The sequence below is a fragment of the Oryctolagus cuniculus genome, chromosome 14 (genome assembly GCF_051225735.1).
Source record: "Oryctolagus cuniculus isolate XC-2025 breed Fujian yellow rabbit chromosome 14, ASM5122573v1, whole genome shotgun sequence".
NCBI classification, from domain to species: Eukaryota; Metazoa; Chordata; class Mammalia; order Lagomorpha; family Leporidae; genus Oryctolagus; species Oryctolagus cuniculus.
In genome coordinates, this window is record NC_142880.1 from 92,523,537 (window position 1) to 92,543,463 (window position 19,927).

Here is a 19,927-nt window from a genome sequence, read left to right on the forward strand (position 1 = left end):
AAAAGGAAACCTGTTGAAGTGAAATGGACACTATGAGAAACAGTGACTTGATCAGCCCTTGTCCTGACTGTCAATGAACAACTTAATACTTTATCCCCTTTAGTTTTTTTTTTTTTTTTTTTTTTGACAGCCAGAATGGACAGTGAGAGAGAGAGACAGAGAGAAAGGTCTTCCTTTGCCGTTGGTTCACCCTCCAATGGCCGCTGTGGCCGGCACGCTGCGGCCGGTGCACCGCTCAGATCCGAAGCCAGGAGCCAGGTGCTTCCCCTGGTCTCCCATGGGGTGCAGGGCCCAAGGACTTGGGCCATCCTCCACTGCACTCCCAGGCCACAGCAGAGAGCTGGCCTGGAAGAGGGGCAACTGGGACAGAATCCGGCGCCCCAACCAGGACCAGAACCCAGTATGACAGCGCTGCAGGTGGAGGATTAGCCTAATGAGCCATGGCGTCAGCCAGTATTTTTTGTTGTTGTTGTTCTACTTAATACTATTGATTGAACTCTTTACTTAACACACAATTATTCTTAGGTGTTTAAATTTAACTGAAAAGTGATCCCTGTTAAATATAAGAGTGTGAATAAGAGAGGGAGGAGATGTACAATTTGGGACATGCTCAATCAGACTTGCCCCAAATGGTAGAGTTAGAAATGTGCCAGGGGATTCCAATTCAATCCCATCAAGGTGGCATGTACCAATGCCATCTCACTAGTCCAAGTGATCAATTTCAGTTCACAATTGATCACACTGATAGGTCTAAGAGTCAAAGGGATCACATAAACAAGACTAGTGTCTGCTAATACTAACTGATATAATTAAAAAGGAGAGAACAATTCAACATAGAAAGCGGGATACACAGCAGACTCATAGAATGGCAGATGTCCTAAACAGCACTCTGGCCTCAGAATCAGCCCTTAAGGCTTTTGGGTATGGCTGAAGAGCCCACGAGAGTATTTTAGGCATGGAAAGCCAAGACACTGTGGCAAAACAAAACAAAACAAAACAAAACAAAACAAAAAAACCACCCAAATGAAAGAACTCTGAGTGAGATCCCAGTAGAAAGAACAGGGCCATCAAAAAGGAGGTACCTTTCTCTGAAGCGGGGAGAGAACTTCCACTTCGACTATGATCTTGTCTAAATAAGATCAGAGTTGGTGAACTCAGGGGGCTTCCATAGTCTTGGCAACTCATGACAAGAGCCTAGGGTGATTACTGACGCCACAAACAAGAGTGTCAATTTGTGAAGTCAACAACAGGAGTCACTGTGTACTTACTCCTCATGTAGGATCTCTGTCCTTAATGTGTTGTTCAATGTGAATTAATGCCATAACTAGTATTTAAACAGTATTTTACACTTTGTGTTTCTGTGTGGGTGCAAACTGTTGAAATCTTTACTTAATATATATACTAAATTGATCTTCTGTACACAAGGATAATTGAAAATGAATCTTGATGTGAATGGAATGGGAGAGGGAGTGGGAGATGGAAGAGTTGCGGGTGGGAGGGAAGTTATGGGGTGACAAAGCCACTGCAATCCATAAGCTGTACTTTGGAAATTTATATTTACTAAATAAAAGTTAAAAAAAACTGAGTGGGAATATTATACACAAGGTGTTATGGAAAGGAGCACAAAAGGAAGCGGTTTAGTAGCATGGCTACAATGACCTGGTATTTGGGAAGAAGAGGGGACAAAGAAATTGTCAGTCAACAACAAGAATAATGATAATGGTGAATAAACTGAGAAATTTAAACAGAAAAATGTAAACAACACTATCGGGGAGCTAGGAGGGAATGATTCTTGGATTGGTCAACAAAAGGACAGAGAATTAGTGCACCCTGCTAATCACATGTATGTTACATGTTGTATGGCAATAGCTAAAAAAATGAGTAAAATATATGACTTCCAAGTCACTGAAGGGAGTGAAAGAGAAGGCAAGAGAGGAAAAGAAAAGGAGAAGCAAAGATGGCCCAGTGGGTTAAAAAGCAAAACGGGGCTGCAGCTGTAATTATGATTCATGTAAACGTGTGGACTTTCAAGTCAGAGATTTTTGGATCAGAGAAAATAACATGGAGCTAGATGCTGTTCACCCGAGACACACCCAGAGCCTACATAATGAGAAGCAAAGGCTGCAACAGACGGAGGTGGGTAAGAGGACACCAGGCAAACTCTCCCCGAAAGAAAACTCACGGAGGTACAATGGCATTAGAGAAAACAGACTCCAGGGGAACAGTCCTGTGGGGGAGGCGGCTTTTCTCTGAGCAGGTGCACGACCTACTTTTCCTCTCCCAAGATGACCTCCGTGTTCTTGCTTCTCTCTCTTCCTGGAACGAGGCTGGTGGGCTGGCGTCACATTATCTCTGCCATACACAGCAGGAGGTGACAACGCTGGGGAAATTTCTTCCGACATTTTCTAACATTTTCATTTACTCTGCCTGGGATAATGGTTCTAAAGATGCTTTCAATTTTTTGTTTTGTTTTGTTTTTGTCTTTTTCCTTTCGGTGGTATTTCTGGTTCAAGTCACTTGTTTGTATTTGTCACAGTGATGTCAGAAAGTTCAATCTGACAGTAAAGGTGTACTTATTACAATTATCACCACAGTGACAGAATTTTTAAATTGCAATTATAACAAAATTTGACCTCGAATCTCTTTTTGTAGTCTCAGTTTCTACTGAGATAAAATATTGTTTTCAATAAAAAATAAAATACAAGTGAAAACACTCTCAAGGACTTTCACATACATGGAAACATTCGCAACGCATAATTATTATTTTTTGTTGTTTATTTATTTGTAAGGCAGAGTTACAGAGAGGCAGAGTCATAGAGAGAGAGACAGAGAGGTCTTCCATCTGCTGGTTCACTCCCCAATAGCCCACAGCAGCTGGAGCTGCACCAATCCGAAGCTGGAAGCCAGGAGTTTCTTCAGGGTCTCCCATGTGGATGCAGGGGCTCAAGGACTTGGGCCGTCTTCTGCTGCTTTTCTAGGCCATTAGCAGGGAGCTGGATGGGAAGTGGAGCAGCCAGGACTTGAACTGGTGCCCCTATGGGATGCCAGCACTGCAGGTGTGGCTTTATCTGCTGCACCAAACCGCCAGCTCCCACAAAGCATAATTATTAATGGTTAGACTATTTTAAAGTCTAAATCCAATTATAAATTAAGCTTTTCACTTTCATTTTATCAAGGATATTTTAATATAGAGTTACATTTTGCCCAGAACCCAACTTCAATTAAACTGGCCTGAGAATTCCAGGATGTATGTATATTGGGAAACCAGACCAGAGGGTAAGGAGAGCTTGATTACTGGGCACTCAGTCGTCACACAAGACCACCTCAGTGCCACCAGGTTCACCTTCATAAGCAGGGATGCCCCTGCCTAAGGCTGGGTCACCCATCTGCTGACCCGGACACAAGTTGACCATGACACCTGCTGACTGTGACACCTGCCTCTGGACATCGACTTGCTGTTCATCACTGGGCAAGACTCACAGAGTCTGTGGGCCTCTGCTTCCAGGGGCTCTTGTGAGGATAGATGAGCTGTCACAGGCCAGGTGCTGATGTGAGAAAGCTGTCGTCTTCAACTCCATGTTTACTGATTGTAAACCGTCATGAGGCTGGAGTCAGACCCGTTCACGGGATCTTACCTGGCCGTAAGCAGCGTGGTTCTGAAGACGCCTGTCCCCAGGCAGGATGTCTGTGCAGGATTTGCAGTCACCACGTTCGAGACTGCTCTGAAGGCTCCATTGCATCCTCAAAAGAGCTGACGACAATGCTTTTCGTTTTTGTAGGGTGCAGCTTGGATTCCAAACGCGCAGAGCTGGAAGCTCACTTAAACGCGGCGACTCTGGAATCGCGTGTGCTCAGCCTTGCCCTTAGCTGGACAAGGTGATCCTCGTGTTCCCTTTCAGCTCGAGGCTGATGGTTCTGCAACACTGACTAGCATCTGCTCTGAAAGCAGAGGACACAGGAGGACTGGCGCAGACGCCTGCAGGCCAGGAGGTCCTCCCGAGGCGGAGCACGGGGGCTTAGGTCAGAGCTTCAGACGAAGTTGAACCTGTGTGAGGATGGCGGTGGGGTGTGCTCTGCACAGTGGGGCCAGGGACCTGCATAGGAGTGCAACGCAGCACTGTTTCCAGCCTTCTGACAGCAAACATTAACCCTGTGCACCATGCGCCTGACGACTGCAAAGCACAAAGCAAGGCTGAAGCGAACTCCCTGGAGGGCTCTCCATCGACAGGTACACGTGATGCTACAAGCCAGCAAGCCTGACCCGCTGGCAGGGGAAAGGAGGAGAGGCGGCCTCTTCAGCCTTGGTTGGTGAAGGTACAGGACGCTTTCCTACAGAGAGAGCAGCTCACGTGTCTCCCAGCCGAGGTATCAGGGTGCAGGTGGTGAATACGTTCCAGGCGGGGTGGCAAAGGCCCCGACTCACTGCTCCTCCTTAGTCAGTTTCACAGCCAGAGGAGGGAAGATGGATGCGGTTCCTTCTAGCACGCCTGCCTCTGGCTAATAGGAGTCAGCGTCCACGGGGTCAGGGGTGGTGGCATGGCCAGGGGGGCCTGTTCCCTAGCTCTGAGTGTTCCCCAGGTGTGTGTGTGTGTGTGTGTGTGTGTGTGTGTGTGATTTGCATTCTGCTGGACTTGGGGGTGATGCAGGGCAGTGGAAAGCAAGTTCAGGAGTCAAACGACGTAAAAATAATTAGGGATCAAAAGGAGATGCACAATGAAGGACAAACCGTGGCACGAAGGACCCAGCACAGGGGCTGGCGAAGGCCGCCAGAAGTCTCCCAAAAATCAGCAGCTGCTGAGCCCAAGCCCATGCCCAGGAGTTGAGAAGGGGCAGTGCGGGGGCAGGAGAGCGAGCACTCCTGGCACTCCTGGGGGAGGCACGAGGCAGGACCCAGGTGAGAGTGGACGGGGCTGGCTTCTCACAGAGCAGTGACCAGAAAGAAGGGATTCCCTGACCCGTGTTCCAGAATACGCCCCTGCACAGGGAAAAACCTGCACCTCATCATCACCCTTATTTTTGACCCATGTGGACTGTTTCCTACTTTTTTTTTTTAAGCCCAGCTGGAGAAGGCTGTCTGAGTTCTCTGTGTTGCGGTTTCTGGACAACAGAGGGTGACAGAGGCAAAGCTCTTGGAAGAGAAACAGCAGCCGAGCTTACTTTTCTGCACCTCCGCTCTCACCCTGCACACACAGAGGTTAACGCTTGATTATTAGCGTCCACACCACCTTCGGCATCTACGCCTTCAGGATGGGGTATGTGGGATTCTTTCCTCAACTCAGTATTAAATTCAGAAATAAGCACAAAACATTATAAAAACCTCAGACAATGGAAGGAGTCCAAGAAGCTTGGGAATGAGCAATTAGGAGGTAGCAAGGTTTCCCTGTGGCCATTGTGGAATATTGGCGACATCAGCCACCCCTTGGTACCACAGGAGATTGGCCCCAGGACTCTCGGGGATGCCCATATCCCTGACATAAAACATCAGAGCTTTTACATATAACTGAGTCCATCCTCTGGTATCTGGTAACTCACCTCTTGATTAGGGACAACGCCTAACACAGTGTAGATGTTACGTACAGAGTTTTTAATGTAGCATAGCTTAGGGAGTAATAACAAGAAAAAAGTCCACACATGCTCAATACAGATGTGGAAGTTTCGATTTACAGTTGTTTGGACCTGCACATGTGGAACCCACAGACCCGGGGAGCCCACTAACCATTCAGGGCTGCGCTTGGAAGGTGGGATACAAAGCACACTCACAGCTTCTTAAATCGGCTGTGCCTTGATATGTCTGATGCTGACAGTTTTAAAACAGCAAAAAGAACTCTTTATTGGAATGCAAACAATCTCTCCTTGCATTTTAAAAGGATTTCAAAGACTGACCCAAGGGTTACTGCTGGTCACTCAGGGGAGACTCATTCCTGCATCCTTTGAGTTTAAGTTCAAGAGGGACCAACATCAAGTTTAGCCTTCCTGGCCTCTCAATACAGGCTTCTTTTCAGCGGGAGGGAGGCATCACTTCTTTCATAGCCTTGAAATTTTCTGAGCCATGACAGGCAAAAAGAACTTCCTAGCATGTGGTGTGTGGGTGCCAGGGTCCTGGGAAGTCCCCAGGAATGGAAGGGGTGGGGAAAAGGAATTGTGACATCATCTTCACGGCCCTTCCAGATTCTAGCGGGGCACAGGTGGGGCCAAGAGCTATGACAGGTGCAGTGGGGTGGTCAGATTCTATGGCAGCTGAAAGGGGACAGATCACAAAAGAGTAAACATTCCCACAAAAGCAGCAGTTTTTCTTGAGATTCTTTTTTTTGTAGCTTCCACTTGAGTGTTTCTTTTATGTGACAACTTAAACACTGGGAAGAAAAAAAAATCCAGCTTGAAACCCTAAATATACACTATATTCCCCAAGTCCAAGACTGGGTTCCTTGGAATAGAAAATGGAAAATATGCATCAACATAATGATCTAAACTATTTGAATTAGAATTAGAATCAGAATTAGAACTAGGAATGACAATTCCTGCCCTGAAAACCTGACAAATGGGCTGCAGAGGACTTTCTGGGGGTGAGGAGGAGAGCCAGAGCCCAGGGCTTTTCTGCCCAGGAGACTAATTCTGGGGACGTGTGAAACTGGGCTTCTCTGCATGTCAAGCATTGTATAACTTGGACAAGGATCCTCAAGGGAGCCTTTCAGAGTGGGTGGGTCACTATCTACCCAGCCCCCTTCTTTTTTTTTTTTTAAACTTTTATTTAATGAATATAAATTTCCAAAGTACGACTTATGGATTACAATGGCTTCCCCCCCATACCGTCCCTCCCACCCACAACCCTCCCCTTTCCCACTCCCTCTCCCCTTCCATTCACATCAAGATTCATTTTCAATTATCTTAATATACAGAAGATCAGCTTAGTATACATTAAGTAAGGATTTCAACAGTTTGCTCCCACACAGAAACATAAAGTGAAAAATAATAGATGATTTTTTTTAAATGATGATGAAATCAGAGCAGACCTATTGTCATGTTTAATCCCAGTGAGAGTCAAGTTGGGAATTGATAATTTCTTTTTTTTTTTTTTTTTTACAGAGGATCAGTTTAGTATGCATTAAGTAAGGATTTCAACAGTTTGCACCCCCATAGAAACACAAAGTGAAATATATTGTTTGAGTACTCGTTATAGCATTAAATCTCAATGCACAGCACATTAAGGACAGAGATCCTACATGAGGAGTAAGTGCACAGTGACTCCTGTTGTTGACTTTAGCAATTGACACTCCTGTCTATGGCATCAGTAATCTCCCTCTGCTCCAGCCAGCCCCCTTCTTACACAACCTCAGTGTCCTCGGGGAATTTTCAGAGATTCAACAAGTTATGTGTGCATCCAAGTAAGTCGGAAACAACAGTCTCCTTTGGGAAGGGTTTTCAAAAGCAATTGCAATGTCTAAACTATTACAGGAAAAACACAGCCCATAGACATTTGAAAAGGTCCAAGGTGTAGGATTCCGGGTGTCTACTTTGCAAAGCTTTGGAATTTTCACTCATGTTTTGGCCAAAAGATGTCAGCACATCAGGCTCGACCACAGGGGAGGGCCCAGGGCTCCATGACAATGGTTTTTCAGAGTTGAAGCAAGGACAGGGTTTTAATAGGGTATTATGCACTGTCATGGTACTATGACATTACAGTGAAGAACAGATGCAAAGTATAGACCCACACAGACTGATAACGGTGCTGTCACAGAAGGCACCAGCGTCCCACGGGCCGGGTACTGCCCTGAGAGCGAACAGCAAACCCAAGGCTGCTGCTTTGCTCATGTTTTGTAAGTGGCTGGAAGAACAAAGCACAGTTCTAAAAACATGAAGATATCTACAGTACTACCTATAACCCCAGGCAGAGCATGAAACGTATCCATTGGCAAATATTTTAAAAATGATTCCAACTTTGTATAATAAATTTTATCACATTAAAAATCTGATTCAAAACCATCTTGGAAGCTACTCCTGAGGGTGCCCACAAACCCCCTGGAATCCTGGCTTCAGAGGCATCTCCTGTATCAACTCATCTCCAGTGAACCAAACACTGACTTATCTTTGCTGACTTCTGACCACTGTTGGCTTTTGCAGGACATTTACAGAGCCATGGCCAGTTAGCAACACTTGCTTTAGACTCAAGAATACATTTATATTTAATTCTTATACCCAGAGCTATCATTTCACTCATAAGAGTTTATTATGATCAGCTTAAATGAATACACCAATGACAAATAATTTTAACATTTGCTATCTTCAGATATTTTAAAATTTTATATCTTGAAAGCAGATGTCAGAGATCTACTTGGTTTAAATTAATTATCTGGACACCAAAAGTCTCCTATTACCCTTGCGTCCACTGCTATTGGTACTCTGGAAACTTACAGGAGATGATTAAAAATAAAAAGTTGACAGACACAAAATGGCAAAAATATGATTTTACAGTGTGACATCCAACATTTCAAATGACCTTCAAATCAGCATCTACTTGTGTATGAACTGCCTCAGTTTACACCCAGGTCTGTTGACCTGAAGGGCGTATGTTTCTTTACTGAGCGCTGTCGCTCTTGAAATGATAAGTCAACTGGTACCCAGTTTTTCAAAGATCTAAGCAAGAAATCAGTTTCGTGACATGAACACACTTTTCACAGCAGTCCCACAGTTGAAGTACCTACCAAAAGCTGTCCAGCAAAGCAGACGAAAAGGATAAAGGCAAGCGAGAGAAATGCAGCTCCAAAGGAAATCCCAAGGATGGACGTTCTACCAGGAAACAAAAGGGAGAGGTCAGCGCGTGGACAGCAGCAGTCACTCTGAGATGCTACCAGCACCACGGGGCCCACTCAGGGCTTCATTAAATAGGGGTTGCCGCCCACCACTTTGAGAGCTGAAAATGGAGCTGAAACAAACAGAGCCCAGGTCTACAGCAAAGTGTCTACAGCTGATCAACTCGTTTGATTCCTTACCACTCCTCATAAGCATCTGTTCCTTACAAAAGAAATACAATCATGGCTGGTGTCGGGGTGCAGTGGGGGTAAGCTGCCGCCTGTAATGCCCATATTCAAAATAAGCACTGGTTCCAGTCCCAGCTGCTCTGCTTCTGATCCAGCTCTCTGCTAAAGTGCCTGGGAAGGCAGTAGAGAATGGCTCAAGTGCTTGGGCCGCATCACCCTCATGGGAGAGCTGGATGGAATTTCAGGCTCATGGGGCTGTTGCAACCATTCGGGGAGTCAACCAGCACACAGAAGATCTCTCTTTCTACTGTCTCTCCATCTCTCTTTATAACTCTACCTTTCAAATAAAATAAATCCTTAAAAGGAAGGAAGGAGCACAATCTTTTTAAATGTCTTGTTAATGCACCTGGTCCCTTCTTTCATGTACACTTGGCCACAGCACACATCTCGTGGCCTAGTCCCTGCTCATCAGCATTCTGGAATCTCCAGAGCAGCTTCACTTGATGGCCACCTTGAACTTGTGGGACACCCTTACTCGTGGTGACACCCAAATCCTTCACCCTCCTAATCCCACCCGACCACATGCAACTTCACTCAGAACAGGTGCAGCAAAATGTTTGCTGAGGTTCCCCCAAGATTGCATAGGGTGTGGCTTTCACATGCTCAAGCAAGCCAAAGAACATGAACGTATCCTGTGATCATGTGAAAAACACGTCCACTAAGTTACAGATCCAGTCACCAACAGGTTATGGGTTTATCTGCAAGAACTGTATGGGTTTTTGAAGTCTTTTAAATCATTAAATAATTTAAAACTTCATTGACTCTAAGAACAGATTCTTCAGGTATAAAACTGGATGGAGCACAGTAATAATCAAAGATGAAATTCAAATAGAACATCCAAGAGAGGTCAGATGCCATCTGAAACCACAATACAACCTCCTGCCAAAAAGACTGGCAGGAGACAGTGAAGAGATCTGGCACTGAGACCAGGAGCAAGGAAGTGATGACACATGGAACGGAAGCTCCGGATGCAATGCAGCAAGCACCGTGTACGTGCATAGCTGGGAGCCCCACGGAAAGGGAAGCAAAGAGAGAAATCAGAGCACAGAGTGGACCCCTCTAACAACATCATTATGGGAAGGCTTCGCTCTACTCACGACCTCAGATACTGTAGAATAAGAGATGACATTGGGGGACGCACATCAGGCTCCCATCAAACACACGAACCTCACCGAGATATGGACTGGTTGCTGTCATTCCTGGACATGATCCCACTGCTTTCAAATACTGGCCTGATAACATTTGTCCGCACTTTATGAGCAACAGTAAGACTCTGCTGGGAGACATTTATACCTAGATTTTTGACCATTCCCATGGGCCAGGCCAATGATAGCTATTATGATATAAAAAGGAGTGTAAGTAAAAATGTATTCTATTTGGACTGCTTACAGTCTCGCAGAGGTAAGCACTATGTGTCCCCTTGCCTACCCTATCTAGAACCTTTTCCTTCTAGACATCAACCCAGTTCCTTTCCCGCTCAGAACCCACCTCTTTGTCCAAAGCTAATCATTTCCCTGACACTCTCCGAGACTGCTACTTGGGCAGAGTGCAGGGGTCGGCAGTGTGAAGCCGTCTATATCTCAAGGGACAAAGGCTCCTGTCCTAACTCCTTCATCTGGAGGGGAACACAGCGACACAACTGCTGAACTTTGGCTTGCCATCTTCTGCATTTTCCCAAAAGAGCCCTAACTGCTTCTTTTGACTTTGTGTTCTCCTAATTTATTCTTGGTGTCAGGGTAGCCTGCCTAGCGAGGAAGAGTTCAGAAAGAGATGTTCTTCTTAGGTCTGGAACTGTTTAATGATCCATCTCTTCTTGATGGTTTGGCCAAGCTCAACGTAACACCATCTGGTGATGTCATGGTGATGAGCAGGTGACGATGACACACACTGGTGGCTGTAGGGTACTTATTGTGGGCAAGTACTGCTTATACATGTCATTCATTGCATTCTCACAGTAACCCTGAATGGTAATCACTACTGTCATTTCATTTTACCAAAGAGAAGTTTAGGTTCATGGATGTTGTACTATGAGAATTAACGGTAAAACTACTACTTGAACAGTACTTTATATTTTGTGTATCTGTGTGAGTGCAGTCTGTTGAAATCTTTACTTAGTATATACTAAGTTGATCTTCTGTATATCAAGATAATTGAAAATGAATCTTGATGAAGATGGGATGGGAGAGGGAGTGGGAGACGGGACGGTTGTGGGTAGGAGGGAGGTTATGGGGGGAAGAGCCGCAACAATTCAAAAGTTGTACTTTGTAAATTTATATTTATTAAATTAAAAAAATGAAAAAAGAAAAAAAAAAACAAAAAGAAACTTTTCTAAAGTAGCCCTACGAAGCAACATAAGCAACACAATTGCACTCCTGCCACTGCTCTACCACAATATTGCTGTTATTTCTTGAGTTGATTTTTGACAATCAAGTGTTTCATTTAGGTTTTCAAATGTAAAATATTCTATGTGATGTTCTCTCGCGATTTTAAAAGTTTCTACATTTGAAGGCATTTCTCCCAGTGCTTAATGTTATTTTTCTGGTTTTTCTCTAGCTCAGACTATTGAAGCTTTGCATGTTTTGTTTGCCTTCTAAATGAAAGACTTTTTGTTTTATTATTATGGCCTTTAATTTGAATTCATTTTCTACATTATTAGTCTCTGATCCAACATTAACAAAAATCACTTATTTAAACTGCTATTTTCTTTGATTATAATTTATTTCCCATCCTTTATATTTTCTAATATATGCACTTAGGGATATTAATATTCTAAAAATTATCAATTTAGCCAAATTCCACAGTTTTGATTTATAGCTATTCATTCACTCTTTTCTAGAAAATCTATCATTTAAATTTCTACTTCCTCTTAACATGAAAGTAATTCAGAAGTCAGAATTTTAATTTTCATAAGGAGATTATTCTTTTTTTTTATTTGTTTAATGAATATAAGTTTCCAAAGTACGAATAATGGATTACAATGGCTTCCCCCCATACCGTCCCTCCCACCCACAACCCTCCCCTTTCCCACTCCCTCTCCCCTTCCATTCACATCAAGATTCATTTTCGATTATCTTAATATACAGAAGATCAGCTTAGTATACATTAAGTAAGGATTTCAACAGTTTGCTCCCACACAGAAACATAAAGTGAAAAATAATAGATGATTTTTTTTTAATGATGATGAAATCAGATCCGACCTATTGTCATGTTTAATCCCAGTGAGAGTCAAGTTGGGAGTTGATAGTTTCTTTCTTTCTTTTTTTTTTTTTTTTTTTTTTTTACAGAGGATCAGTTTAGTATGCATTAAGTAATGATTTCAACAGTTTGCACCCCCATAGAAACACAAAGTGAAATATATTGTTTGAGTACTCGTTATAGCATTAAATCTCAATGCACAGCACATTAAGGACAGAGATCCTACATGAGGAGTAAGTGTACAGTGACTCCTGTTGTTGACTTTACCAATTGACACTCCTGTCTATGGCATCAGTAATCTCCCTATGCTCCAGTCATGAGTTTCCAAGGCTATGGAAGCCCTCTGAGTTCTCCGATTCTTATCTTGTTTAGACAAGGTCATAGTCAAAGTGGAGGTTCTCTCCTCCCTTCAGAGCAAGGTACCTCCTTCTTTGAAGACCTGTTCTTTCCACTGAGATCTCACTCACAGAGATCTTTTGCCAGAGTGTCTTGGTGGCATGTACCAATGCCATCTCACTAGTCCAAGTGATCAATTTCAGTTCACAATTGATCATAATGAAAGGACTAAGAGTCAAAGGGAGCACATAAGCAAGTCTAGTACCTGCTAACACTAACCGATAGAATAAATAAAGGGGAGAGTGATCCAACATGGGAAGTGAGATACTCAGCAGACTCATAGAATGGCAGATGTCCTAAATAGCACTCTGGCCTCAGAATAAGCCCTAAAGGCATTCGGATCTGGCTGAAAAACCCATGAGAGTATTTCAGGCATGGAAAGGAGATTATTCTTGGTTGGTCCTTATCATTTCTAATTTCATTAGATTTGATCAGAGGTGGTAGCCTCTATTATTTCTAAATGACTATTTTTCCAATGGGGTGTGATAAATATGCTCTACTTGCACAATGTCATAGGAACTTTCAAAAATAAAATCTATTTTATTTTTAACTGATAACAAAGTGTGTTCTCTAAACATATCTACTGATGGTGCTTGATGCGTTAGTGAAATTCCCAAAGGGCTGATTTATGTTCTGTCAGTGTTGGAGAGCATTGACATTCCCAACCAGGATTGTGGGTTTGTCAATGCATCTGAACACTTTAGTAATTTCTGCATATTTTTCTTATAATGTACATCTTTCATGAACACTGAAGACCTGTCCTATGAGTGAATATTACACTTTTTCTGTTATATATCTCACATTTTTGTTTGCATAGTGTGGTCCATTATATTTGTTGCTATGATTTTAAATAAATCATCTTATTCTTTGTTTCCTATTTGTCTCATTTGTTTTTGTTTCTCTGTTCTTCCTCTATGGCCATTTTTGATTAATTGAATATTTTTAGTATTTTTTACTTATTCAATTGACTTTTTACCTGTACATCTTTTATGTTTCAGTCATTGCTCAACAATTAAATTTGGGACGAGTGCTGTGGCACAGATGGTTGAAGCCCTAGCCTGCAGCACTGGCATTCCTTATGGTGCTGGTTCAAGTCTGAGCTGCTCAACCTTTGATCCAGCTCTCTGCTGTGGCCTGGGAAAGCAGCAGAGGATGGCCCAAGTCCTTGGGACGTTGCACCCATGTGGGAAACCCAGGAGAAGCTCCTGGCTTCTGGCTTCAGATTGGTTCAGCTCCAACCATTGTGGCCATTTGGGGAGTGAAACCAGTTGATGGAAGTGCGCTCTCTCTCTCTCTCTCTCTCTCTACCTCTTTCTATAACTCTCTTTAAAATAAATAAAATAAATCTTAAAAAAAATTAAACTATGCAGTCTTATCAGAAGTTACTTAGCATTAATATTGTATCAAATATAAAATATATAAGATCCTTACAATACCCCCATTCTTTTCTCCATTAGAATTGTTAATAAATGATACTATTTTTTGTATTATACTACTGACTTTTATAAATGTTAATAAAAAATAAGGCTAAAGTCTTTTTCATGCTCCCACACATCAAACATGTTCAGAGTTCTCCATTGTTTCATTCTGGTATTGTTTGGTAGTTTGAGGAATTTCCATCAACATTTTTAATACCATAGGTTTGCTGTTGGAGAATTCCTCCAAATTTATTTTATTTGTAGAATGTCTTTATTGCACCTCAACTGTACAAAGGAATATGTTTATGGAATCCTTGATTTAGAGTTAATCAAGTATATATCACTGGCTTAAAGATGTTCAATTGTCTTCCATACCCCATAGTTTCAGAAAAGAAGTCAACCATATTCTCTATATCTATCTGATCTCTTGTATGTGATGTCTTTTGTTCTCAGTTGTAGGTAAGTCTTCCTCATCTCTTCTGCTTCTGACAGTTTGACTATAATATGTCATATGTAGTTATCTTTAAATGTATTATACTGGCTGTTCATAAAACTTCCTACCTTGAAGACTGCTATATTTCAACAACTTTGGGAAAATTGATCACTAAGTGTGCTGGTAACCTGTGACTTGTTTTCAAACACGAGTCTATTTATCTTCTACAGACTCCACCTCCCAGAGTCTTTGCCAGCTGTTTCCAGGTAGGATTGGCCAATGGGGAAGAGCAGTGGGAGACTGGGAGCAGCCGGGACATTTCTCTTTCTCCCTCCACATAGCGGACATTCTCCAGAAAGTCTGAAACCCTTGCCTTCTCTAACATTCCAGAACCTTATCAGACAACCCACCTACCTTGGTTTCAGCTTTGGGCAGAAAGCCTTGTCTTTATTCTGGCATTGCAGGAAGACCTCGGGGTCTGGGTTTCTGGAAACACCACCTCCATTCTGTTTCCTTATGAACCTAGTGGTGGTAGTAGATTCCTCTTGTGCTGATCTCTTGGCTGCTTTACCATCCCATCCCTATTTATTTTACCAGCTCTTCCCTCATTCTGTAAATAATTTTTTATATTATATTTCTTGAGATGTCTGAAGAAATTAATGCTGTTTTTATTGAAGCATTAGTCTATCAATTATATAAAACTTTTTCTGGGCACTATGACATTATTAGTGGATAGTTAAAAAAACTTAGGAAAGAATTATAATTAGTACTTTTTCCAAATTTATTCTCTTTCAAAGTAAATCAAAGCATTTTACTTTGTTAGAATTGTGGAGCAAATATCTACATATTATCTGCTTTATGTCAAAATTAAATTTTCTCATGAATGGACAAGTGATTATGAATTATATTGGTTTTTATGCACCTAATCAACATATTTAGTAATAATATTAATTATTTAATCTACTTGCAAATTTATTTTGTGAATTAGAATTTAAAGAACTAATTCATGCATTATAATGTTTTAATTGCTCTTGTTCTTTAAAATTCATTTCAATATTTGTTGTTTTATTAATAATTATTTCACTATGAAGACAGTTGACAGAGATCTGAAAACTCTGGGATCAGGACAAATGAACATATTAGAGCCTGAGAATACACTAAGTGTATCTGACTCATGCCATTCTATAACAATCTGTTGGATACAGCAGAAAGCACCCTGGAGGGCTGTTTGTACGTGTTTGTAGCTACTACTGTTTTCCTTCTGCTGTGGCGGCATGTGTGACAAATGCCTATTCAAGCAGAGCTGATCATCTTACATGTAAGCTGTGACACACAAAACTGATTCCATAAGAAACAGAAATCTTAATAGATATACATATAAAAAGGGAAAATGTCAATTTAGTAGTTTAAAACAAACCAGTAAAAATTACTTTAAAGAAAATTTCATGTGCAGATGGCTTCACAAGTACATTCTCCCAAACATTTAAAGAATTCATATCAACTTTTCAAAAACTCTTTGAGGAAATGAAAGAGAAAGGAGTAGTTCTTAAATCATTCTATGAGGCTGACATCATCCTAATGCCAACATACTAAGACATCACGAAAAAGCTAAAGATGTAGCCGGCGCCGCGGCTCACTAGGCTAATCCTCCACCTAGCGGCGCCGGCACACCGGGTTCTAGTCCCGGTCGGGGCGCCGGATTCTGTCCCAGTTGCCCCTCTTCCAGGCCAGCTCTCTGCTGTGGCCAGGGAGTGCAGTGGAGGATGGCCCAGGTGCTTGGGCCCTGCACCCCATGGGAGACCAGGAGAAGCACCTGGCTCCTGGCTCCTGCCATCGGATCAGCGCGGTGCGCCGGCCGCAGCGCGCCGGCCGCGGCGGCCATTGGAGGGTGAACCAACGGCAAAGGAAGACCTTTCTCTCTGTCTCTCTCTCTCACTGTCCACTCTGCCTGTCAAAAAAAAAAAAAAAAAAGAAAGAAAAAAAAAAAAGAAAAAGCTAAAGATGTAACATTTCTCGTGTATAGACACAAAAACACTTAGCAAAATATTTTCAAACTGAATTCTACCACTTATGAAAAGGTTTATATGCAACATACCAAGTTGTTTTTTTTTTTCAAGAAATGTAAGGTTGGTTTAATACTTGAAAACCAATCAATGTAATATCAATAGAATAAAGGAGAAAACATAATTATTTTAATAGTTACAGAGAAAGCATTTGACAAAATTCAATACTACCTCACAATTAGAATATTTAAGAGGTTATGAATAAAATGGAATTTCCTTATCCTGATAAAGGGCCTTAATGAGAAACTCACTGTTAATGCCTTATTTTATGGTGAAGTTTGAGTGCTTTCCTCCTAGAGTCATGAGTTAGAAAGGCTGTGTGATCTGGAGACTTCTATCCCGCATTTTACTGGAGATTCTAGCCAGGATAACTAGGCAATACATCACATCAAACTTGCAAAGAAGAAGTAGAACTCTATTTGTAGCTTCTATGACCCTGAATATATATAAAAAAAAAGCATCACGCTCTGAGATTCAGAACCACAGTGGCTCAAATTGTCACTGACAGGCTCATGCTGAGACTGATCAGTACTGGAGTCCATGGCATGCAGGACTCTTGCTCAGATGAGCACTTCTCTCCCCAGGTTATTATGGACTGCATGCTTGTTTCCCTTCAAAATCCATATTTTAAAATTTGTAACCAACCTAATCCCTAATGTGATGGCGTGTGCAGGTGGGCTTTGGCAGGGTGCAGTCCTCATGAATGGGGTTAGTGCCCTTAGGAAAATGGACCAGAGAGCCAGCTACTTCTTCCTGACATGTGAAGGTACAAAAATGCAGACTGCAATCCGAGAGAGGGCTCTCACCAGATCCAGCAATGCCAGCATGGGGATCTTGCCTTCTGGCCTCTTGAACAGTGAGAAATAGACTTGTAAAGTTTATAATCCACATAGTCCATAGCGTGTTACTACAGCAGTCCTAGGGGTCTAAGACCCCGAGAGACAAGAAATACCAAGAGGCGAAGTAAGGGTTGGTCACAAGCTCTTCATTACCACCCTTTATCCTGCCTGTTCACCGAAAAGCATGTCCAAGCCCATTAAGCATAGCAAGATGTTTGTGTAACTTAATCAATTTTAATTAACATGCTGGTTGCAAAGCTGCTTCTTTTAAACACACAAGCATAATTGATTTAGATGCTACTGGAAAAGGAAATTTGACATTTCCCTGCCATGAGGTGAGAAAAATCGCACCTTTCAGTGTTCATGCTTGTCTTTGACTCTTTAATCACGTGTAATTGTCACAGGCTATGAGAGAGGCTGGTTTGAGATAAGGTTCCTTCCCCTTTCTGTGCCCCCTCAGTCAGTTTATTGCATAGTACGGTTCTGACAGGAATTTATTCTCACAGAAAAAGCTCAGCAGAGATCCAGATCCATATTTGCCCCAAAGTCTAAACGTCACATTTGTCAAGTGCCATTTTTGGGGTAGAAAATGGCGCCTTTCTCTGGAATTTTATTTAGTGTGATGGCTTCCATCCCCTTCCTCCCTCACTGTCCTCACCTACTCCCCCAACAAGACTCTCACCAACTCTCTGTTCACTTTTTTTTTTTGCCTGGTATTCAGCAAAGATGATAAAAAAAAAAATGAAGATAGGCAGTTTTTCATTATACATTCACACGAAGTAATAAAAATTCCTGTTTTTTAAATGACAGGACTTCAAATGAAATGAAATTCAGTTAAAAAAAACTAAAGTTGGAAAGAGCAAAGGGTATTTAAATATTCATTGCTATTACAGGAGCTTCTTTCTGATAACAGGGCATAGCTTCCAGATGCTCTGGCCACGTGGAGCTTCCCCTTTGTGGTGCCAGCAGGACTCAAGACTGGAGTTGTCAAAGGCTCCCCTCCAGAGGGCAAGTCTTCTCTTTCTGCTCTTGGTACTTGGGTGGTTAGATGCTACCAAGTGCTGAAGGCCTGCACTGTCTCTCCACCCCAGCTCCTCCTCCTACGTCTGGGTGCGCACTCTCTCCCTCTGAGGAGTGCCACACACTCATAATGTGCACATGTGCATGTCTTTCACTCACCCCTTGTGTCCACATCCCTCCCACCTATTCCTTCCCCAGAATTCTCCATTTCTGCAATGGCAATCATTTTTCCAATTGTTAAGACAAACAACCCAAAATCCAAAAACAAAAACAAAAATACAACAGCAACCAAATCCCGAGAACAAAAGAAGCCCTGAAAGTTAAACTTCTCATACTCTTGCTATCCAATCCAGCAGCAAGTTCCATCCACATCACTCTTCATGATGTACCTGGAATGGGACCACATCCCAGCTGTCTCTGTTTTCCACCACTGCCCATCCTTGCCCCTGCAACACGATGAATGGCACTTTCAAAGTGCAGCTGGCTCATGCCCTCTGCTCAGGGTCTTCCACCACCCTCAGCATGAAATCCAAAGCCCTCGCAGTGGCCTGTGAGGCCTGATACCACCTGTCCTCAGGGCTCCCCTGATACCATCTTGCCCCACTATCTCCTGGCTCACTCAGCTCCAGCCACCTGGGTTCCCTGCTGGCCCCTGAACCTACTGTTGCTCTCATCACCCAAAATAGCCTTCTACCAGAAGCACATAGCTCCCATCTCAATCCATTCTGACTTCTGTTTCTATGCTGACTAATCAGTGACACCTTCCCAGATCACCCAGGTTCAAATACCACCACCAATCACTCTGTAGGATTCTACCCTGTGGTCTTAGTCCGATTGGGCTGCTATGACAAAATACCACAGGTTTGGGTGTTTAAACAACAAACGTTTATTTCTCATAGCCATAGAAGCTGGGAAGTCTTAAATCAATGTTACAGCCAATCCGGTTCCCAGTGAAAGCCCTCCCTGGCTTGTATATTAACTATCTTCTTCTGTGTCCTCACATGGTGTTTCTTCCTAAAGGAGAGTAATCCCATCATGACCTGATCTAAACCTAATCACCCCCAAGGGACCCAGCTCCCAGTACTCATTGCATCACGTTGGGTACTGGTGCTGTAACACGAAATGTCAGTGTTGAGCTCTTGAACAAATTTAGGAGTCATACAGTGTTATATCATCAGGAAATAGCAAACAAATACTCAGTCCACTAGCCAAGTGATCTTCTGGGAGTATAACTATTTGTTTAGGGCTATGAGTAGAAAATTCAGCTTTGAAAACTGAAATTCTCAATCCATGGCAGGGAGATCTACTCAAATTCATATGACCTATTTAGTGAAGGGACCTTGACCTAAGTATTTAACAAAATATCATTAGCTGAAGTGGTGAACCCCAAAGGTACCCAGTGGAGACACACTGAAACCTACCCCATAATGATGCTCTTACAACTCAGAATACATGAGATTATCACTGATTGAACCTCCACTGTTTAGAGACTCAACAATGAAATGACGGGGAACACAGGAGACATAGG

The 19,927-nt window shown here is 42.6% G+C and overlaps 1 protein-coding gene across 3 annotated transcripts in view; it reads right to left on the bottom strand.

The window, feature by feature from the left end:
* The window catches only part of ADCY2 (adenylate cyclase 2), a 411,933-nt gene that overhangs the window by 60,247 nt on the left and 331,759 nt on the right, over positions 1–19,927 (bottom strand). For all 3 annotated transcript variants that reach the window (XR_016220868.1, XM_051853662.3, XM_051853663.3), the window contains one exon: positions 8,700–8,784. Coding sequence is in view for 2 of the 3 variants with exons in the window: in XM_051853662.3 (XP_051709622.1) it covers positions 8,700–8,784 (85 nt within the window). In the remaining variant the exon portion in view is untranslated. The remainder of the gene's footprint in view (positions 1–8,699; positions 8,785–19,927) is intronic.